General features: G+C 46.8%; 1 protein-coding gene across 2 annotated transcripts in view; it reads right to left on the reverse strand.

Moving 5' to 3' along the window:
• Window positions 1-6,331: 6,331 nt before the first annotated feature.
• Kiaa1549 (KIAA1549 ortholog) overlaps window positions 6,332-23,934 on the reverse strand; it is a 131,634-nt gene continuing 114,031 nt past the window's right edge. Inside the window, exons 16-20 of one of the 2 annotated variants that reach the window (XM_052173457.1) lie at window positions 20,470-20,787; window positions 18,316-18,362; window positions 14,818-14,975; window positions 11,688-11,833; window positions 6,332-9,802 (exon numbers count right to left, since the gene is read on the reverse strand). In XM_052173457.1, coding sequence (XP_052029417.1) covers window positions 9,596-9,802; window positions 11,688-11,833; window positions 14,818-14,975; window positions 18,316-18,362; window positions 20,470-20,787 — 876 coding nt within the window. In that variant the 3' untranslated portion in view covers window positions 6,332-9,595. Of the gene's footprint in view, window positions 9,851-11,687; window positions 11,834-14,817; window positions 14,979-18,315; window positions 18,363-20,469; window positions 20,788-23,934 lie in introns of both variants that reach the window. The other variant, XM_052173456.1, reaches the window with a different exon arrangement.

Genomic DNA, 23,934 nt, shown 5'->3' on the forward strand with positions numbered 1-23,934 from the left:
TCACAGATATGTCCCACACGGCTGGGTTGTTACACGGATCTGAGGAATCTGAATGCAGAAAGCATGTTTTCCCTGAGTCCTTTCCCCGGCTCTCAGTGTCATTCTTTTCATTTCTATGTGTATGAGTTTTGTCTTCATATACGTATGTACACCATGTGAACCTGCTCTCCACAGAGCTCAGAGCATCAGATCCCCTGACACCGGATTCATGGAAAATTGTGGGCTGCCATGTGATAGCGGGGGATGGAATCTCAGACCGCTGCAGGAGCGCTCAGTGCTCTGAGCCACCGAGACATCCAGCCACTGAACTTTTTTGTTGTTGTTGTTTTGTTTTTTGTTTTTTTGTTTTGTTTTTTGTTTTTTGTTTTTTCCGAGACAGGGTTTCTCTGTGTAGCCCTGGCTGTCCTGGAACTCACTCTGTAGACCAGGCTAGCCTCAAACTCAGAAATCCTCCTGCCTCTGCCTCCCAAGTGCTGGAATTAAAGGCATGTGCCACCACTGCCCGACTAACTTAACTTTTTAAAAAACTAAAATTTACTAGAAATTTGATGTTGGCATCCTTAGTGTAGTTACGTTAGTTAATATGGACTTTTGGTCCAAAAAGTAAACATTACTGCCAGTGTGGGTAGTGGTGGCACACACCTTTAATCCAAGCACTCAGGAGGCAGAGACAGAGTTTAAGGCCAACCTGGTCTACAAAGCTAGTTCCAGGATAGTCCAGGCTATACAGAAAAACTCGGTCTCAAAACAACCAACAACCAAACAACAAAACAAAACAACAAAAAAAAAAACACCTCCATACATAAACAAAAAGCTAAAACCCATTGGTTTTGTATGTTGACTATCTGTCTCACTTAAATCTAGTGTGTCTTGAAAATATTTTGCATTACTGATAATCTGTCAATCAAATTTGCCTCACTGAGAAGAGTATCTGTGTCATAAACGCACTGGACACCAGACTTCACCTATCTTTGTGTGTGTGTCGGGGATGTTGTTTGTGGAAATCAGAAGACAGAAGCTTTGTCTGTTTGGTTGGTTTGGTTTGCTGTTTTTCCTTCCACCACATAGATACTGGGATTGAACTCGGGGCCTCAGGCCAGGCAGCAAGCCCCTTTACACACTGAGCCATTTCAACAGGCTGGTGGTTCTCGGATTTCAAACTGAGGCAGTGAGTGTTCTCTTTCTCTTACAGCTTTAGAAGTCCTAAATCCCATCTAGTCTTTGGATTCCGCTAAAATGATGAGCACATCTGGCGTCTGTCAACTCAGCCGCAGCACAGAACTAATGCTGAAAAACAGCCCACTTATTTTCACTGAGATACAGCAACCCAGTTCAGCTGTAATTCCCTTTCTCCTCAAGCACTGTGTAACGTTCTCTTCAGAATTTTAAAGTATTAATTGAAAGAAACCACTCACTGAGACCTGACCACATCACAGACGGAGCCCCAATCCAAATATTTACCCTCACAAGCACTGTTAAAGGAGTCATCCCAGCCCCGCCTCTGCACAGGATGTCACCTTGTAAGCTTTCAAGTGGGGTTGCTTTAGCCTTTTGCAGTGTAACACTGTGGTGTGAATACAACACACAGTGGGTTGGTAACTACACAGATGTGGTTTGCCCAGTCTATACTGGACTCTTTCCATCTCTGACCATCAGAGGCGTCAGACGCACCGCACCCACAGGTGAGGAAAGTGCTGGAGACTCACTGAGCGATCGAGTTACTGGACAAACAGGGCATCTTGCAATAACACGGGTTTGGTAAATGATCTTTCTCAGGAGCTGGAATGCTCCTGTTTCCTCTTTTCTTTAAACTGTGCTGGGCAGTGAGGTGCAGATGGGGGGTGTGTTGGGAGGGGGGCAGGAGATAAGGAATGACCACTGCTTTGGGCATGGGAGCAGCCTGACCTTCAAAGCCTCAGCTGTTCCTAGTGACTGCTCTCCTGGTACTTTGGACCTGTTTACACTCAGAGCAGGTAAAATCTGGCTGGGTAGAACATTCTCCAGGTCTCACAGCACTTCGGTTGCTTTTGTGTTTTTGTTTTAAATCCTTATTTACCACAGTGTGTGTGTGTGTGTGTGTGTGTGTGTGTGTGTGTGTGTGTGTGTGTATAGATGATAGATAAATAGGCAGACAGCAGGCAAGCAGGCAGACAGACAGACAGACAGACGCTAAAGGCCAAGCCTAGGGCCTCACATATCAGGTGAGCACACTACTACCAAGTATTTATTTATTGGTAAATAAATACGCTGCCCAGTATTTATTTAAAAAAACCTGTCCAATATATTGGAATATATAATCATTGCATATCCGTGTGTGCTTCTATTTTTCTTTTGAAGATTTTCCCAAGTTTGTTCGAACATTCATAATGTCCCATTACTGCTATTAGATTCTTAAATCTTTTAAAATTTTACTGTTTTTCTCCACTTTCCTTATTTGTGTGCGTTCAGATGCGTGGAGGTTCAAGAACACCGTACAAGACTTAGTTCTTTCCATCGTGGGGGCTGATGGGATGTGATCCAGGGAGTCAGACTTGGGGGGGGGAGTGCTAAGGCACTCAGTGGCCAAGTTTTTAAATTAATTATTTTATGGGTGGGGCTATGAATACAGGTGCTCACTTGGCCATGTCACTCCCGGGGAAACACACTTGCTGGGGCAGGGGTCTCTCTGTTAGCACACTACATACTCTGGTCCTAAGAGTTTCTGCCATCTGGGTCTCCCATCTGGCTGCAGGAGTGCTGGGATCAGAGATGCGGGCTACCACATTCAGCGTTCTTATTGGGTTACGGGTCTGAACCTGGGTCATTCCGTCAACGGCCTACACCTTTCGATGTGCTGAGCGGTCTCCCCTACCCAACATTAAGATTTCTTTCTTTTTTCGTTTTGAATGTTTTGAACCACCTGAGTCTTCCTAGTGGCCTCCATTGCCCACTGCTGGTTTTGAGGTTCCCTTTTGGTCATTATTGTTTCAGTGGTGCTAAGAATTGAGAACCAAAGACCCAAGCATGCTAAGCACAGACAGCTCTTATTAACTCTAAACTTTTGAGACAGGACCACAATATGTTGACTACACTGGCCACAAACTCATGGCCCTCCTGCCTCAGCCTCTGGAGTGCCAGGATTAAAGGTGTGCCACTGTTGTTAGGATTCTAAGCTCCACCCCACAGCTACCTGGCAACAGTCAGGTAGGCCTGGCCCACTATAAAAGGGGATGCTCAGCCCCTCCCCTCTCCCTCTTATTCTCTCACTCTCTTAGCTCCCTTCTTGTCCTCTTGGCCTCTCCTCCCCTCCCCCTCTCACCATGTGGTCATGGCTGGCCTCTGCTTCTCTACTTTCTCTCTCTCTGCCTTTACTACCCCCTTAACTCCCCTCCCCATGCCCTGAATAAACTCTATTCTATACTATACCATCGTGTGGCTGGTCTCTCAGGGGGAAGGGGGTGCCTTGGCATGGGCCCGCTGAGGCACCCCCTTCCCCCACACCGCCATACAACATATTCTCACACCTATTTCTCTTTTTATGATCACAACTGTACCTGGCTGAACTTGCCTTAAAATAGTAATTTTTCTCTGAGCCACGAAGCTGGTCGCTCTGCCGTCACCATGAGCAGCGTGGCAGCTCCTAGTCATACACAGCAGGTCATGCACAAGGCAGGACTACAAGAGTCATGGCAGTACCCTGCAGGGCCTACCTGACAAGATTGTTTGTACATTTTAAAGTACAGTTGTAAATGACAGGGTTCCAGTATCTTCTCCACAGCTCCTCCTATTAGTGAGGTCTTTTATACAAAGCTGTCAATCTCAGACTTTAAATTTTATCAACGTTCCCTCATTTGTGGTCCTAGGATACTACCTCGGATTGCATGTTTTTCTTGGTTTCTGGGGTCCCCTGTGTTCTGCATTCTTCTGCTCTCTTGAGTTTTCAGGGAGTTTCATTTTTTGGGGTTTCAAAAATAACCCTTGTTTGCCCTATTAGCTGTCTCTTCAAGGTGGTGTGGCCTTTGCCCTTCTCGTTTGCCTTTGTACACCTCAGTCTCCTATGTTTTCAGTCTGCTCTAAGGGTGCATCAGCTGAGCCACTGGGCACTGCTGATGCGAGTGGGGTCAGTCTGCCAGCTCCCAGGAACTGAATGCTGAGTGCTCAAGACCTTGGAAAACCACACTAGGTATTCTTAGTGGGCACTCAAAACCAGAGAACAAAAGGTGACCTCAGCATGAGTAACTGGCCACTGGCAAACAACAAAGCAATTGTGTTACAAAGGAATAAACCACAAAGGATCGCTTGGACACTGATTCGTAGCATTTATTGACATTTCCATTTTAAAATGCTAGGAAAGCCGTAAAAATTGTAAACATGGGAACCAAACACTTGCATAAATTATTTCCAAACTCTACAGCACATTAGAAAACAGTGCAGCTAATTGAAGGGTAGAAACGTAACTGACAAACAGAAGAGCGGGCTCAACGCTAAATCACACACCCATACCGAGTTTTAAGTGCCCGTTTGAGATCAGCAAACTGTGATTGTCAAGTTGCAGTCTTGATGCCACAGGTGGCCCAATTCGTTCTGCAGTTTGGTATAGTAACACGAATCGTCTAGCATGAGGGTGCAGAAAGTCGGAGACAAGTCGGCATCCCAGAGCAGCCTGGCAGAGCAGGCTTCCCTGATAACCCTCCTCCTGTCTGTTCCTCTCTACTCCACAGGGAGCTTGCAGAGGGGAGCAAAGCCCAGAGCCTTTCTCCTACTGTTTCAGAACCAACACCCTTGTGCTCAGCCTTGTGAGTTAATGACCAGAAACCTTGGTTCCTCTGACACCCGCCTCCTGTTTCCTTCCTTACCACCTCGACAGAACTTTAAAGTCTGGCTTTAACTTAGCCCTGTAATGGGCACATTTGGGAGTCAAGTCGTGAGTGTTTGATATCTGCTGGACATGGACAACGATGATGCTCCAACCAATCGCCAAACTGGCCCTGGAGCAGGGAGACACTGGAGGAGGCAAATCAGGGGGCCTGGAGGGGACCCGCCCAGTGGGGCGCCAACCTGGGAGGAGTGTATCAGATGCAGACATTCACTGCTCCCCTGTGTCCTGGCTGGCTCTTAACGGTGTTCCCAAAGGCATTTACTATTCTCTTTCTACACTTCAATGCTGCTGTGTGTTCCTAAGATAATTGCTGAGTGTCCTGTTACACACACAGGCATGAGTTAACGCTGTACCGTGACGGTTCAGCTTTCAAGTCTTTTTAACGCGGACAAAAGAATTCTAGTTTAAACACCCACAATCGCCACCCCCTCCTGCCCCCTCCCCCACAAAATAAACCACCTGAAATGTGCACCGTTCTTGTTTACGAGGTGATGCGTGTAAGCCTATATACTTCATGAGAATGCTACAACAGAGGCCCACAGAAACCCTCTCACCTGTTCCAGAATGCCTGCAGTGGGCTGGACTCAATGACGAAGCTCAGTGGACCGTCCCACACAGGCGTGTCTGTGCTCAGGGTGTAGAAGCGGACTTCCTCGCACTCCCGCCTGGACCAGATGTGGACGAGCAAGCGGGCTCTGACGACTTACTTTGGAGGTAGAAATGGCATGGCGAGGACTCTGCTCGTGGCAAACTTAGTGTGAATTAAGACAGGAGCACTCTGCTCTGCCCTGCACCCAGAACCTTGACCCGACATCTTTCTAAGTGTCCGAGTCCCACCTAAGAATCCAGGACGAAAGGGCCAAGGGAAGCCTAAGGAATGATTAACTTGTGAAGTCCTGCCAACACAGACTAGTGCCCTCGGGACGGACTTGGTTACTGGAGCACTCACCAAGATCTGAACCGGCAGTGAACACTCTGTATACAAGAAAGCAGGGAATTACTGGTTTCTGCCGGAAGCCTTCCAGGCATACCTGCACCTGTCCCTTGGGTCACTAGCCTCATGCCTTCAAAAATTCTGCTTAGCAAAATTCTACTGCTTAAAAGTCACGTGCCATCAAAATCAACACACATAATGAAATGAAATTAAAAACTGAGCACTCTGGGAGGCAGACGCAGGTGGATTTCTGAGTTGGAGGCCAGCCTGGTCTACAGAGTAAGTTTCAGGACAGCCAGGGCTATACAGAGAAACCCTGTCTCGAAAAAACTAAATCCAAAAAAACCAAAGGAAGGAAGGAAGGAAGGAAGGAAGGAAGGAAGGAAGGAAGGAAGGAAGGAAGGAAGGAAGGAAGGAAGGAAGAAAGGAACAAAGAAAGAAGGAAGGAAGGAAGGAAGGAAGGAAGGAAGGAAGGAAGGAAGGAAGGAAGAAAAAAAAGAAAAGAAAAAAAAGAAAAGAAAAGAAAAGAAAAACTGGAGTTAAACATGGAGGTGTAGATAAAGAAGCCAGATGTAACTTATCTACGACCTGCTAAAGACCACAGAGGACCAAGATCTGCTATAAGCCTCTGCAAGGCCCGGCTCAGCACCACTGACTCGCTTTGGAGCAGACCTCAGCAGTTCCTGGTACTCTGACCCCCCTTTCCCCATGCCAGGGCTCTTGCTAAGCAGATCTTCACCAGCCTCTTGCTTTGTCATTAGACAGGTTTCCTCCCAACACTACTACTTCTTCTTAGGATGGAGTTCACTCGGACAGAGTACCCAATTCCTAAACCCTTCCCAGGACAACTGGGAGGCCTATCCGTTGCTGTGTCATCACTGGCTTGAGTCATGTTAAAGTAGCCTCTGCAGTTGGCTTCTCCCCTAAAATTCATCAATCCCAAACATGTAACTTCCGTGACTTCTGAATATCCGACACACCTATGTCTTTTGCATTTTATGGGTATCTAAGCCACCCTGGTTATCTATAGCTTCCATATTTCATACCTGTCTGTACTATCCAGCTTGGATTCTAAAGTCTGTTGGAAGACAGGACTCATGTCTGCTGACTGAGGACATGGTAAACTTGAAACACAGCAGCTGCAGGAGGAGCCCACTGCGCTTTCTGTTCTGTTCTGATTGCCTACAGGTGAACCCAGACACTGGCAGATGGATCACACATCACCCATGGCAGAACATCTACACAGATAACCCCTCACATGTTCCCAGTGACTAAGGCTCCCTCCTCAACGGTTGTTTTCAAGCAGGATTACCCCTGATTTTTAGAAGCAGAGATCCTATGAGGTGTTGGGTTATGGAGGACATGGTCTCGTTAATAACAAGAATGGCATACAGAAGATACCGGACACAAGGAATTAGCACAAAGGAGACTTCGAAACAAAGCACTTCTCCAAGCACTGTGCCCTAAAAATGCTGACTCACATTTGCAGTGTGTGTTTCTCGACCGAACTTCTAAAACTAGAAGGGAAAGGGACAGACATTAAACTTAACTTTCATTTTGGAGTGCTTTAATAATTTACATATGTGGAGGACGCCCTCTTTCAGGGGAGCACACTGGATGGCTGAGTGGACGGACGCCTGCAGGATATGGCGTACCCCACAGCAGTTGAAGCATGGTAGACCTGCTGTGCCAGTTGTTTAGGGGAAATGAGTGCAAACTGAGTGTGGTTTAAATAACCAAGAACTGAGCACTGGAGCTCCAGAGCCTGCATGCCAAACTGCACTCCACCTTTGGCTGTGACACCCATTTAAAGGTATATCTGTTCTAGGAGTAAAAATACAGGTAGAACCCCTTTATAATTTCAAAGGCATCAAAATTGCTGCTTTTGTCACATCCTCTGACACTGAGACTCATTTTGGCATTGTACAAAGGAGGTGGTCATTTTTAGGATGCTCTATGTCCCGAACATTCATGACACAGGGTGAGAAAAGGCCATTTACTCTGTGTGTTGATTTGGATTTATCACACGATGTCGTACTAAGACTCTGCCTGTGTGTTTGAGACTTGGTTAGAGTGGCCTGGAAAGAGAATCTCCCAGCTTAGGAAGAGACTGCATTAAATCAAGATTAATAAATAAGCCCAGACCAGGGTCTCCTCTTCCATCCTCTGCAGAGTGCCTGCAGGACACCTGACAGAGACAGTGGGTCCCCTCCTGCATGCCCTCTCATCTGGAGTGTGCAGATAAACACCGGCTGCTCCAGTTTCCGGGACCAGGTGTCCTTGTGTCCCGAGACTTACTGAGAAGGGCAGAAACAATTCTGGAGCCAGTGACTACACTCTGGGGGCTTGTTCTAGCTGTCTCCATTTTTTTAAAGCTCACAGACACACAGGTTTGATTGGGCTGAGCCCCCAAAACTCTACCCCATTCGCTGTTGTTCAATCAAAAGTATTCATTCATCTGATGAGGAGGTGCATGGTGCAACTCCCTGCTGTGTGTGATTTCCCAGAGTTTCTTTCAGGCACCAGGATACAGAATGTCATAATGTCAGAGGCCGAGAAATATGACATCAGAAGCACACTGTGAGGTAACCTCTCTCTGGCCCAAAGTGAGTATGACAGACTTCAGACAAAAAAATAATAGCAAAATCAGAAATGGGGGAAACTTTCATTTCCTTCACGATTTCAAAACCCTGTATTTCTTCCGTCATTACAGAGGCTGACAGGAACATAGTCCCACTTCCAGTCCGGAACTCAGGGAACCTGACTACCAGGGGCCGATTCATAACAATCAGGTGGTCCCGAGAATCACTGAATATAACGTCTGCTTCTGTAGGACATTCAAGCATATCTGTGAGCAAAGTGTCAGTGAAGTACAAGGACCTGGGTTAGGACACCGGATAGCCTCATCGTGCAGGACGGACCTCACAGAGATGCCAAGAGCTATGGCGCCAAGAACTGGATGATCCCACCGAATAAACAGCAAATACAACTAAGACCAGAAACCCAGACTCTGATATGTATTTTGAATAACCAAATAAATATGAAGCTCCCCCTCCCAAGTACAGCCTTTTCTTTTTCTTTCCCTCGGATCCCAGAACACAATGAAACCACCAACATATTCTTCTACTGCAAAAGCCACAGTTGTATTTCAGACAGAAAGGCGGCGGCCCTCAGAGCTGTAGCACCAGAAGGAGAAAGAACGCAGGCGATGGCTTTGTTTGAAATCACCAGGCTCCACAACCTATCATCAGGTTCTCACTAGTAGCTCTTTTAGATTACCAAACAGTCTCAGTATGTCTTGTTGTTAATATTACTATTAATGTAAGATCCTACGGAGGAAAAGAGGGCTCAAGCTGTTACTAAAATGTCTTGAGATCTCTCTTCTCAGGAAACAGAGCAGTGGGTGTGTTGTGCGTACCGGTCAGATTCCCGGGGAAATGCTGCCCCTGCATTCCTAGCCACCTGCAGGGTTTCATCTTTTGCCTTTGTTAGGTTAGGTTTGTGTTTTGGTTGTGTGTGTGTGTGTGTGTGTGTGTGTGTGTGTTTGTAAGTGCTGGCTTTTGGCCCAAAGTACACACATTTTGACTGAACCAAAATGGTCATCAAATTGCCAACCCAGTGAAAGTGCCATGAGTTGACCATGTGACTTTATGGCATCTTCTAAAATTGCAACTTGTTCCCGTCCTCGGGCAGCTTGCCGGGAGATGCTGCTTCCGACTCTTATGAACACCCACTCCGTTGATTTCCTTTTGGTCTTGCTTCCACGGGAAGCAGATACTTGGCAAACCTGCAAGGGAGGCTGATCAGCTGTGGAAGTTCTGCACTGAGCCCTGTTTCTGAGAGAGCCGCAGGAGCTCCTCTCGGATCGCTTTGATGAGGGAGGCAGAGGAGTGGCCGGGCTGGAGGTCCTCGGTGGAGCTGGTGGGGTAACCCAGCCCAGGGCCCTGCAGCCCCCGGTGGGCGAGGTTCCCGGGAGGGGCTGAGGGCTCCCTGCCCGAAGTCCTTGGCACCTGAAACAGCGGTGAAGAAGAATACTCTTGATGTCCAAGCATGTGGGTCTGAAAGACATGGTAAACGTTATTACACTTCCCACCACGTGAGAACAAGAAAAAGCTAGTCAACACTGGGGATGCCATCTCCCACCTACTCCCTGAGTTCTCCAGTGTGGTCCTGTCACCCAAATCCCTGTGTGCTGGGTGTAGAGTGGGAGCCATGGGGAGCTGCTCCAGAGCCTCTGGCTGACGGCAGGACAAGATCTGGGAGCTGGAGAGGACACGTTTGGGGAACACCCTCCCGCGATATCCCAGAGCTGGGACAGTAAGGGAAGCACTGGCCAAGGGCAAGATGAGAACCCGTGGGTCTGTCCTGGCAGCTAGGGAGTGTGCATGAGGACACGCTGGGACTCGGAGGCCCAGGGCCAGGGCAAGGGTCTTATCCTGAGGCCTGGTCACTTTCCCTTCTCTACTCAACTGCTGGGATCACAGGCACGTCCCTCCACACCCAGCCTCATTCCACCCTCTCCAACTGTTATCTACCATGCACCATTTAATGCCTTTTTAGAAAGTAGGTTGTTTTTACTGGAAGACATTAGTTCTTCTGAAATTGGTAGGCTATGAATTGATTTGGTGTTGTTTTGGCAAGAATGATTACATTTTCAGTAATTTGTTTTTCATGGTTTTTTTTTTTTTTTTTTTTTTTTTTTTTTTGGTAGTACAAAAAATAAAAGCCCTCAGGTCAGCAAACTAAATCGTTCCGTATGCTAAATCGCAGGTCAGTGCACTCAATTACAGGGCCGACTAAATCAGGTCGATATACAAAGTCAGTGTTCTAAATTTGAGGCAAACACGGCCAGAGCCAGCTACTCCTACATTTCCCTTCCCCATATAGCAGAAGAAATCCTTCCCAGTGACCAGGGTGAATTCAGCAGGAAACCTACAATACTTCCTGAAACAAAGCAGAGCGCATTAACATTAATATTAATTAATTAATTAATTAATTAATATTAACATTAATAGAAAACTGTCACTGCACTGTAGCAAACATCTGGTATTGTAAGTCCAGCAAACAATCATTCTTTTAGAGGTACACTTCCTTTCACAAGTAAAAGTTTCTGACCATGTGAGGAATTTAGCGTTACCACAGAGACGGTGACAAGCTGAAAGTTGGCACAATGAGATTTTTTTCAAAAAGCATTTTTGGGTTTGCATTCTCAAAATCCATTAGCTTATACCCCAAGATAAAATTTTTTTAAATCTATTTTCATTTGTGCTTGTGTGCAAGCACACCTGTGTGCATGAGTGTATGTGAGTAGGGGAGTTCCCACTGAAGCCAGTAGGGGCGCCAGATGCAGCAGAGCTGGAGTTACTGGTATTTTCGACCCAGTGGATGTGGGTTCTGGGATTCAAATGCTGGTCCTCCTGACTGAACAGCGAGAGCTCTTAACCACTGAGCGACCTCTCTCCAGCCACATGGAATTCTCGAGGAAATAAAAGTCCTTGCAGAGACTAATGGTGCTCATGCGAAGTAACTAGAAACCCAGAAAACAATGGATGCCTTGAAACGCCCCAAGTCATGTATTTATGACAGAACCATCCCCAGGTGGCGGTCAAGGTAGGAGTGCCATCAGCCAGCCAGAGAGGTACAGAAGAAGTAAGGTCCTGAAGAGCCAAAGAAGTCTGGATTTTACTCAGATTCACAACTTGAGGCCTGAAACCTGCTTCAACAAGAATCATCAGCATTCCAAAAGCAGAAGGGAGTTTACCAAACTACAAGTACAGCCAAGCCAAGGCGAGAGGCGTGGGGCTCAGCTGTGCTTAGCAGACGTTGAGCGTGTCAGAGCTCCCCAGAGTGACTGTGTGTGAGTTCTAGCCACCGGCCCAAGCCCCAGATACTCACGGCTTCTCTTCGTCCTGCCTCCTCCTCTCCGTACACAGGCCAGCCTGGTCCCCCATACTGGCTGCCTCTGCCGGGAGCAATTTCCACTGGCTGGGCCCCAATTCTGCTTGCAATTCCCACCTGTGTCAGATGCTGGATCTGGGAGCCTAAAAGGGACACACAGCAGAGACCTGGTCAGCCTCTGTGGGGCATACACAGGGAGGCTGGCAGGGACAACACCTTCAGCTCTGAGCATGCCTTCAATCTGTACTGATGTCTCCAGAAGTGGCATTTCCTAAGAAAGCAGGCAGGGGAACTGCTTTCATTCCCTTTCAACATGATGCTGATGCAAGGCTCCTAATTTCCCGTCAGCACCAGGTGCCTGGGAGGAGGGATCACAGAAGGCGCCTTGAGAGCAGAAAAATGTTTTAAGGCCGTAGAGAAGCCGAGGCCTGGTGCCTCTTGCTTTGATCTGAGATTCTCAAGGATCTGAATAAATGGTGTGCTTTTCTCTTTAAAAGCGGGTGATAACATTATTTAAATTCAGAATGTTTAATACACCACATGTTTCCATAACAGCCACAAGTAACCCCACTCACTAGCCACAGGCAAGAGGCAGTGAAGGCAAAGCCAGCATCTTCCTGGGGCTAATTTCCCACAGCTAGACATTGGAGCAGCGTCGATGCGCTGCGACTCCAAAAGCTGAGTATTTGTGTCTATCTGTTAGGCAGGTGCTCTACCAGTGAGCTGCACCCCAACTCCTCATGATCATCCAGTCTCTCCACAGTACACAAGCTCTCGGAGGGTCCTTGGGGTGATGTGGCCTCTCCGTTTCAGCTCGCTTCCCTCAGCTAATAGACTACATTTTAAAAGACATCATCAATGGTTCTATCTGGACATTGGTTCTATACAGCAATAACTGATGGTCAGGAAAAGAAAATCTGGGCCTCAGCCGGAGTAGACAAGACCCACGTGAGCCCCATGTAAGCCCCACGTGAGCCCCACGTGAGCCCCACTTGAGCCCTGTGTGAGCCGTGGTCTACAACTGGACAGACTGGGCAACATGCAACTCACCTATCGACACCCGTGCTAGCTATTCCACAGACACAGGCTGAGCTCATTTTTGAAGCTACGTTACAGACGTAGCCCAGGAAGGGATTAACACATAACTTTTGTGTTAAAGCCCACAGTGGCTGAAATCATACTGTAGGCCCGACTCTGAAGCCTGCTTTGATCTCTCAAACAGTGGAGGCTTCGAGCTGACTCAGAACCTGACAGATCCCCAGTCGCTGACAAGCCGTGTGTCCTCCAGGTGCTGGCTCCTGCCCCTGCTGGGCATCAGTTCCTCAGAGGGCCAGTCACCTCAGAGGGTTATTTCAAGGAACAGAAGGTATAAGGGGGCTCAAACACCAAACATGTAGGACCTTAAATCATTTCAAGCCTTTCTTGACCTTTGTTTTAAATAGCTGCACATGGATACAGCGGCATACAGCTTTTTTTTTTTAAAGATTTATTTGATGTATTTATTTGAGTACATCTGTAGCTGTCTTCAGACACACCAGAAGAGGGCATGGGATGCCATTACAGACGGCTGTGAGCCACCCTGTGGTTATTGGGAATTGAACTCAGAACCTCCGGAAGAGCAGTCAGTGCTCTTACCTGCTGAGCCATCTCTCCAGCCCCTCCAGCACTCAGGAAACAGAGACAGGTAGCTCACCTACTCTCATGACCTCAGGGTCAGCTTACTCGCCTGCTGCCGGTGGCAAGGGTAGGTAGGGGTGGGGGGATCTCCATGGAGTTTGTTTTTTTTTTTTAAAGGAAAACGAATGCATCTAAATTTGGTTAGCATGCATACAGTGCAGAAGGCCCAAAAATACATGTACCACAGCAGGACTGAGGTTCCAGGCAAAGAACAGAACATGGAAAGTGTGGGAAAGTCCACAGAGCATCAGGATATTGTTCTGTGGATGACAGACCATGAAAAATACAAGAATTTCTTAGAATAACACAATGGAAAAATATCTAGTATGGTGGTATGACTAGTGTGGAGACACAGGCTCGCTAGGGTCATAGATCTGCATGCTTGGGTACCAAGGAGTGGCACCTTAGGAGCGGTGTCCTTGTTGGAGGAAGTGTGTCACTGGGGTGGGGCTTCAGGGTTTCAAATGCTCAAGTCAGGCCCGGTGTCTCTCTCTTCCTGCTGCCTGTGCATCCAGAGGTAGAGCTCCCAGCTCCCTCTCCAGCACCATGTCTGCCTGCAGGCCGCCATGTTCCCACTATGATGATAATGATGGACTGAACCTCTGTAAGTCAGTCAGTCCCAATTAAATGTTTTCCTTTATAAGAGGTGCCTTGGTCATGGTGTCTCTTCACAGCAACAGAACTTTGACTAAGATATTTAGCAATCACTGAAAATTTGTAATGCTCATAAACTACTTTCTTGATGACGTCAGAGAAGTGTACACTCTTCAGAAAGAAGCTCCGGGCTCCACAGAGGAGGGAGAGGACGTCACTGAGGGTGGGGGCCACCCAACAGAGGGACTGGGGCTTAGGCCATGAAACACACCAAGGTGACTTTGCAAAATATACAGGAAGCAGGTGACCCCGGCCAGGGCCCATGATCTCAAGCAACACAGATGCTCCAGAAACACAGGACAGCACTCACACGCTGAGCTCAGAGCATGGGCCCTTCATGAGGGACAGCCATGAAGGGAGGCAGTGATCTGGGGAGGGAAAATCTGAAGCTTGGATACACTGCTGGAGTGACACCAACAGATGCCACCGTGAACGCACACACAGCGGTGGCGGCCACAGCTTGTCCACCCTAGAGCAGTGTCCCCTACGGAAACCCTAAAGCAGGGAACTAATCTTAAGACACAGCTGTAGGGCAGGAGAAACAAGCCAGTGGGTAAAGGCCCTTGGCATGAAAGCCTGACCACTTGAGCTTGACTCCCAGAATCTGCTTAAAAATCCCGATGTGAGAGTCCATCTCCGCAGTCCCAGCTCAAGGTGAGATGGAAGGGAAGACGAGGGAACTGGCCAGAAGCTACACTGGCCTGGCAGCAAGTGCCGTCACCTGCTGCCTCATCTCCCCGACTCCTGAAGTGCGTGTCCTACCACTCAGAAATACAAGCTCACTCGCCGTACCCACCTGTGGTGCCCCCAACAGGCCGAGGCCGGGCCACTGATGGCATCTCCTCCGAGTAGATCCCTCGGGCAGCGTATGGGGCATCAGCTGATGACGGCGGCTGTGGGGGCTCAGGGGGGCCCAACTCTGAGGACGGCAGCAACCCTGGGCCAAAGCTAGGTCTGCTGGGAGAGCACAGCACACATCAAGACCCCTCACCCTGCTCTGGAGTCTTAGGCTACCTCCCTCCACACGGATTCAAACAGCTTCTCGCCAGGAATATAGGACATTCTCCGGTTCCCTACCGGGTACGACTTTCCTGTTTGTTCAGAGTCCTACCTCAGTGCTGAGTCTGAAAGATACCTTGAGAAGAAAGGAGAGAGGAGGAAGAGGGGAGGGGAGTGGAGAGGAGGGGAGGAGGGGAAGGGAGGGGAAAGGAGAGGAAGGAGGGAGAGGGGAGGGGATGGAAGAGGAGGGGGAAGAGGAGAGGGGAGGGGAAGGAAGGGGGAAGGGAAGGAAGGGAGAAGGGAGGGAAAGGAAGGGGAAGGGGAGGGGAAGAAAGGGTAGGGGAGGAGAAGGAAGGGGAAGGGGAAGGGAAGGAAGGGGGAGGGGAAGGGAAGGAAGGGGAAGGGGAAGGGAAGGAAGGGGGAGGGGAAGGGAAGGAAGGGGGAGGGGAAGAGAAAGAAGGGGGAGGGGAAGGGAAGGAAGGGGGAGGGGAAGGGAAGGAAGGGGGAGAGGAGGGGAAGGAAGGGGGAGGGGAAGGGAGGCATGTGACTAGAGCCCCACTTTTCTGTCTGGCTGCCCACTTCACAACCCAGAAAGACCAGACCCAGACGTTATTGGATATTTACTTGGGTTTTTGTTTTCAAAAGAAAAACTACAATCTCACTTGTCCAACAAGACTGAAAACCGTCTAAGGAAGTGTCCTCAACCGTTTAAAGTTCTGAAGCTCTTTAAACTTACAATAAAACATTATCGAGGGCTCCTAAGACCTTCTGTTTATATGGACTCTATCTTTCAATATTAACTAACTCTATTATAAGTTAAAACTAAGACTACTCAAAAGCACTTTTAAACATCTATGAAAATATCAATCTCTTCAATGGAAGCACACCAGGCCTTATGAAGTAAACTACCACTTCCAGTCACCTCCAAATTAGTGAGCAGTACCTTGGATCTGGTTCAAATCCCCCACAGAAGACAACCAGATCTTCACACAGCTTTTTATTATCTAGAGAACATGCTATTGGTTTCTGTGTTCAAAACCATAGTCTTACCTCAGCTTACATATTTAATACAACATATTAAAAAGTGGAAAACATACACTTAACTTTTTAAGACAAATATGAATGTTGATTTTTGTACAATGTTAAGTCAGCATGGTAGACTGGGGTAACTTTCTTTTCAAAGTTGACAGCACAGCTAAAGTTTCCAAAACTTAGAGTTTTATAGATGTAAATGTACTATATATACAGTAATATATATTATATCACATATACACACACACACACACACACACACACACTTTTATTATTGGTAATGAATAAAAGACCAGTAGTAGGCCAAATGTGGTGGTACACACCTTTAATCCCAGCACTTGGGAGGCAGAGGCAGGTGGATCTCTGTGAGTTCCAGGCCAGTCTGGTCTACAGAGTGAGCCCAGGACAGCTAGGGATGGAGTCTGTTTTGTTTTTTAAAGACCAGTAACAGCTGTGTGGCATGCAGCAGCAGCAGCAATAGCTTTTACAGATTCTTCAGTCATTTTAATAAAGTTGGAGACAGCATACACACTCCATTTAAAAACAAACAAACAAACAAACAAACAAACAAAAATAAACCAAAGTGGGGTGAAGAGATGGCTCGGTGGTTAAGAGCACTGGCTTCTCTTCCGGAAGACCTGGGTTCAAGTCCCAGCACCCACATGTCACCTTGCACCTGTCTTTAACTCCACTTCCAGGACACCCAACACCCTCACATAGACACATGTGCAAGCAAACACCAATGCACATAAAAAATAAATCATTTTTAAAAGATTTATTTATTTTATGTGAGTACAATGTAGCTGCCTTCAGACACACCAGGAAAGGGCATTGGATCCCATTATAGATGGTTGTGAGCCACCATGTGGTTGTTGGGAATTGAACTCAGGACCTCTGGAAGAGCAGTTGGTGCTCTTAACCACTGAGCCATCTCTCCAGCCTATAAATAAATCATTTTTAAAGTAAAAAATAGGGGCTGGAGAGATGGCTCAGCGGGTAAGAGCACCGACTGCTCTTCTAAAGGTCATGAGTTCAAATCCCAGCATCCACATGGTGGCTCACAACCATCCGTAAGAGATCTGACACCCTATTCTGGTGTCTGAAGACAGCTACAGTGTACTTACATATAATAAGTAAATAAATATTTAAAAAAAAAAGTAAAAAATAAAATTCCTCCAAACAGCAGTTTTCATGTAGCTTATATTCAGTCAGCTGATGTGTTATTACTCTAGGAGGAGGCTCTGCCCCACAGAGTGTGTACTTTGGGGGGTGGGGGGGGATGCTAAGATTTTTCTAAGAAATACTCAGATCAGCATTTCACACACTGATACCACACCAAAACTCAAAGTGGAGTCTGACATAGGACTCTGAAGGAGTTTCTATACTCTATTCCATTAAGGCCCACTTCTCGGGCTGGAGAGATGGCTCAGCGGTTAAAAGTACTGACTCCTCTTCTGAAGGTCCTGAGTTCAAATTCCAGTAACCACATGGTGGCTCACAAGCATCTATACTTGAACTTAATGCCCTCTTCTGGTGTCTGAAGACAGTGACAGTGTACTTATATATACATAAAAGAAATACATAAATCTTTTTTTTTAACCCCACTTTTCTGTCTGGTGACATTCATCCTTTGGAAAACGCAAATTATGAAGAATCCACAGATGTAGGCACACTTAACAGGAAGAAAAACACTGAGCTTATCCAGAAATGCCAGTAGGAACCAGGAACCAAGTTCCCAATTGCAGGAGGTAAAACTTAACAAATACACAGTTTTCACTTTTTTTACTTGAATAGACAAGGTAGAATTCTTCCTGGACAAGTCTGTTACTATCCAATTAAAATTTTTTTCTGTTTAGATTTAATTTCATGTATATGACTTTTTGCCTACACACACAGTGTGTGTGTGTGTGTGTGTGTGTGTGTGTGTGCACCCATGAGGAGACAGAGGGCCGCTTGCTGGAGTCGGTTCTCTTCCTTCTACTTTGTTGTTCCCTGGACTAAAGGCAGGTTGTTAGTCAGGCTCTGTGGAAGCGTCTCTATCCACTGAGCCATCGGGCCTATTCAAGCCCTAATACTTCGTCAGTAAGCATTTTCACCACTGAATACTCTCCCAGATTCCAATGTTTTGCCTCTTCTGGTTAGATCAAGAAAATCTACAGGCCAATTTGCTAAGTGTTCAAATTAACTGAAAACTGAATCTATAAAACATAAATCAATAGCTGGCATGAGAAAGCCATGATGGGATTTCTTCTGGAAACCTTACCTTGGCAGTGGGCCCGATGGGGGAGTCATCCCATAGTCTTCGTATCTCTAGGAAAAATTCAAAAGGACACAAAGATAAACATGGAATACTTATTTGGAAATGACAATATCAAGCCAGGTGTGGTTGCAAATGTCTTTAGTCCCAGCACTTGGGAGGCAGAGGCAGGCAGAGCTCTGCCAGTTTGAGGCTAGCCTGGTCTATAGAGCTAGTTCCAGCACAGACAGGGCTACACAGAGAAACCCTATCCTAAAAAAAGGAAGGAAGGAAGGAAGGAAGGAAGGAAGGAAGGAAGGAAGGAAGGAAGGAAGGAAGGAAGGAAAGAAGGAAGGAAGGAAGGAAGGAAGGAAAGAAGGGAGGGAGGGAGGGAGGGAGAAAAAACGGTATCAAACTTAGGCCTTTGCGGTTAACTTGCAGGAATATTACTATTATAGTCACTGAGGAGTGTTTCACTATATCGCCTTAGCTAGCCAGGACCTTGCCATATAGCACAGGCTAGTCCTGCCAGTTTGAGGCTAGCTTGTGCTACAAGAAATCCACCTGCCTCCGCCTCCAAGTCCTGGGATTAAGAGAATGTGCTACAATAATAGCAAGAACTATTTTTGTTTTGTTTTGAGATAGGCCTGACTATCCTGGAACACACTGTGTAGACCAGGCTGGCTTGGAATTCACAGAAATCCACTTGCCTCTGCCTCCCAAGTGCTGTGATTAAAAGCAAGCACCAGCAACTGTTTTATTAAAACTTGGAATGCTACTGTGGTCCTCCAACAGCAAGGGACAGGGTGAGTTTTTCAATTAATTACTTATAATTTATTTTTTACTCTGTGTATAAGGGTATTCTGCCTGTATGGACCTCTATGGAACACATGCGTGTAGTGTCAGCAGGGGCCAGAAGGCACTGGGTCCCCTAGAACTGGAGTTACAGACAGTTGTGAGTCTAGCTGACTGCCGCCCACCCCCAAGCCGACTCTTCACACTACTGACTGCTCTCCTTACTGTGCCTTAACTTTCCAATTCCATGTAAGTCTTGGGATTTTTCTGGGTGCTACTGGAGTAGATTTTTAAATTTAAACTTTTAAAACTAGGCGAATAAAGCTGCTATGATACAAAGGCTTTTGATGGAACAGAAAGGCTTCTGGGTAAAAATTTAGCAAATGAATGGCTGGTTCATCTAGTCGGCGTATCATTAACTTACTAAGAGAAGGCCTGGATGTGGACAGCGTTAAAAAGTATCTGCATGCACGCCTAGTGAGAACAGGATCCTATATCTAATGCCCACCACTGTGTTTGTTTGGGGTTTTTTGTTTTTCAAACAAAACAAAGTGAAGCGAATCCAAAGCAGTTTGGGCCCAATGGCAGACCATTTGCTGGGCACAAGCATGACCTGAGCATGAATCCTGGCAATAAAATAAAAGCAATTCTCAACGTGGTTGTCTGTCTGTCTGTTTCTCTATCTGTCTGTCTGTCTGTCTGTCTTCCTTCCTTCCTTTTCCTTTTTTCTTTTCCCCCTACCAAGACAGGGGTTCTCTGTGCATCCCTGGCTGTCCTGGAACTCACTCTGTAGACCTGGCTAGCCTTGAACTCACAGAGGTCCACCTACCTCTGCCTCCCGAGTACTAGGATTAAAGGTGTGTGCCACCATCATCTGGCCTGACATCCACTACTTTCTATGCTAACAAATATTAATGATAAAAAAGACTGATAAGCTTTAAAGAAAGACACACCCACCTCAACAAAAGGCAGGAGGGGAAGCTGATATTTACAAATGGTTGTCCTAGTTTGTGCTTGGACGGACGAGTGCCAACGCAGCATCTTCAGGACTACGTGGTCCAAGAACAAGGTAAACAGTTCGATCCCTTTACAGAATCAATGAGAGCATGCCCAGGCAACCTATCTCCAACTCATGACCCTGGGAGGGAGCTGGGAAGAGATTTCCTTACACACCAGCATCATCCTCCTCAAATACAGCACCACACACAAAGCTGCTTCCAACACTAAGAATTAATTGTAGTAGAAGATAAAAAGCTGAGAGCTACCAAGCAAGCTTTAAGTCATGTAAAATGCAGTCAAAGTTTCACAGGGAGCCTTCAAGTGACAGCAAGGTAACAAGAGGCAAGCACTTTGCCCAGCAGAAAATCTCAGGGCCTCAGTACTTACACTGCAAGGGTTGTTAGCCGTCTGAGCTGGGCTGTAGAAGGACCCCCACTGCGTAGCTCGCCTTTCTTCTCTGGAAGGGGTGCTATTCACAGGCAGGTTGGCAGGCACCCCAGTACCTGCTCCCACAGCATTGGTGGGCTGGCTGCTGGGAGCCACGAGGGCAAAGGCGTCATCCAGGAGGGAGTGCATGGTCTGGCGTGCCTCCTCGATGGAGGGCTGAGGTGGGATGTACTGAGAGGCTGAGAAAGGCAGGCCGGGATACCTGCCCAGCTCTGCAGAGGAGGGCGTCTGGACATCAGCTGGGAGGTCAGGATCAGACTGCGCGAGAGGCAAGGGGGAGAATGACATGGGTGCTTGTGGGGCACAGGGTGGAGCATGAAGCTAAATTCTGAGGCAGAGTGGAATCTAAAAATGGTTCTACTTTGTGGGAAAGGTTTGTCATAGAAATTAAAAATCAACTCTCTTAATAGGTATCATGTTTTGTATAAGGCAAAGACATCAACTGAGAAAAACCCAAATGAGAGTATTCAACAACTTCTTTCCTGTAAAACTCAACCATAAAATAGATTTCAGACCTGGGGAACGACATCTTCATTGAGAGAGCATAAATCAGACTTCAAAGGAAACACACTAAGGAGATCCAGTCAACTTCGCATGGGTGTAAAAACCAAAAAGCAGAGCAAACTATTGACAGTAAGAAAACACCATGCATGTGTAGAAATAATTCAGTACCCATTTAAAAACTGTTTACAATAATAAATACTAACAAATATTCAGAAACCATGTCTCTAAAATAAAGGTATCCAAATAATTAAACAAAGTTTAATGTCCTGACCCCACTGTTTAAGAGACAAGAATCAGAGAAACAAGGTGATATTTTCCCCTCAAACTTTCTTCTTTTTCATTTTATTTACTGAGACAGGGTCTCTCTACAGAGTCCTGACAGGCCTGGATCTTCCTATGCAGACCAAGCAGGCCTTGAACACACGGTCTCTGTATTCAGTGCTTGAAGGCATAGAGCATCATGCCCAGCTAAAGATTTGTTTTATTTTAAACCCTGTGTGTATTCACGTGTGCACTGAGCACACCAAGACCCGAGTGGGTGGTGTTCACCTACACTCCAGAGCCCCAACACTCTAGGCCCCTCCCCTCTCATCCTTCCTGGTCACACTTTAGAGAAGGAGAGTCAGAGACAGTTTAATTTTTGGAGCAGGATAGACAGGTTCAGGCTGGGAAAGAAGGGTGGTTCCTTTGGGTTCCCACTGGCACAGAAAACCAACAGAGAGCCACGGGTCAGAACTTCCCACGCCTCTGCCTCCTCTTGAGAATTTGAAAGTCCCCTTTCCCACATCCCACCATCTGGCATAGTGCTTCACACGGGGATGAAACTCAACAAATGAAAACCCATGGAATTAAGGTTTCCTAAGGAAGCTTGAGTTAGAATTTAAATCCTACTCCCTGGAATTCAGGTCTGCCAACCCCATTCTGCTTCAGGCTGATTCATTCAGACATGGACAGCCATGTCTGAATCCCACGCAGGGTACCAAAAACCCAATCAGTCCTCCTTAAGCGTAGCTTGCTGAGCCGAGTTAAACTTGGATTTCCTTACAGAAGTGAGACTCAAAGAGGCATGGGCAACTGGCAGGCAGCTACACAAGCAGGAAAATTTTCATCCTGGCAATGATCAATCCTAAGGGAGGAGCCTTGAGTTTCCTGGGCCTGCTCCTGAGATGCTCAGGATAAACACAGCTGAACTCAAATGGCCGTGGTCAAGCTATGCCCAGAGAGGACAGCATTTTACAACAGATTCCTTCTCCTGGCATTCTTCAGACACACACACACACACACACACACACACAACATCATAGGTCACATCTTGCAGTGGCTAATTTGCAGTCCTTAGTGGGCTCTTAAAAGACTTCACATCCTGATTTAGATGTGTGCCTGGTTTCATCATTATTAGAACTTCCTTTCTCTTCCAGGAGCATCTGGTTTAGACACTAAATGACAGCAAGGGGTCAACAACCTTGTAGCTCTTTGTTGCTGATGTCATTTTAAGGAGACGCCCTCCCCTCTCTCTCTCTCCCTCCCTCCCTCCCTCCAAACTCCTGGGCTCAAGCCAACTGCTTGGCTGCCACCTTCTAAGCAGCGGGGACTATGGATGGGCACCAGCAGGCCGGGAGCCAACAAAAACTTTCAGTCAAGAGCCAGACAATAAATATTTTAGGTTCTGCAAGTCATAAAAGTCTGTCACAACCCAACTCAAAAAGCAGCCAAAGACAGCAGGCAAGCAAGGGCATGGCTGTCTTACAAAAAGGCCCAGTGTTGACCAAAGACAGCAGGCTGGCTGTGGCCCGAGGGCAGAAGTCTTCCAGGCCTAAACCTGAGGGATGACCAGCTAGAAGGGGACTTTGGAGGACAGCCCACAAGGAGTGGTTACTTTGAAAGGAAAAATGGAAATTTCCAGATAATTTAAAACTATGTAGTACACATACGGTCTTAAAGGTTAAAAAAAAAAATCTAGCTTGTAAATGGTAAACTCTGAGAAAGGCACTATTTTTAAAACACACATCACAGAATTTTAGGGAGAATCAACAGTTAAGTACGTCTAGGGAGGATTTTCTGAGCAGGGAATCTTTGGAAAGGTAGCCCTGGAGACAAAGTAGGAAGACCTCTGAGAAAACCCTTGTACTTCCCCTGAAAGGAGAAAATGGAGAAAACAAAGGGAGATCCAAGCCAGGCTCCACGGCTTCCATCTGCCTTCCCAGCAGGAAGATTGCTGGAGTTAGGAATTTAAGGCTAGCCTGGGCAACATAGCAAGATTTTGGTCCTCCAAAGTAGATTAAACCCAAAAGGAGGGCCCAGGACGCCATGAGGGAAGCCTGCTTTGGTCATCAATGAAGATGAATGAAGAGTCCAAGGAAAACCAAATTCTCTACAGAGAATTCAATCAGAGGCTGGAACACATGGGCTGGAAAACAATTATCTCCTGCAGGCTCCTTTAAGAAGATGAGCCCAGGCTGGCTAGGGAAGTTATGTGGGTAAGGAAGGAATGCTGTTTCTATTACTAGTTCTACATAAGTACCAGGTGACTAACTATATTGAAGATCCACAAGGACAGTTTCTACAAACTGGGCCTAACACCACCAGTGTTTGGAAACACGCTTCCAAAAGGCTCCAGCAGAATAGGAACACTCATCTATTGCCAGAAAAGCTGGTGTGTGTGTGTATGTGTATGTGTGTGTGTGTGTGTGTGTGTGTGTGTGTGTGTGTGTGTGTTTGTTCCTCCCTGGTCAGGAGGACCTAAATTCAGAGAAAGAAAGAGAAACTACTTGATTCTTTGCTCCACAGGGGCATCTATAATTAGCAGCAATTGCTCACAAGAACCCTCATGAGGGAGTTATAAAAAGTCAAGTGAGGCTTCAGAGCTCACTGAGAGGAACCTGTTTCTTCCTGATGATCTTG

Source organism: Apodemus sylvaticus, chromosome 2 (genome assembly GCF_947179515.1).
Source record: "Apodemus sylvaticus chromosome 2, mApoSyl1.1, whole genome shotgun sequence".
Classification (NCBI taxonomy): domain Eukaryota; kingdom Metazoa; phylum Chordata; class Mammalia; order Rodentia; family Muridae; genus Apodemus; species Apodemus sylvaticus.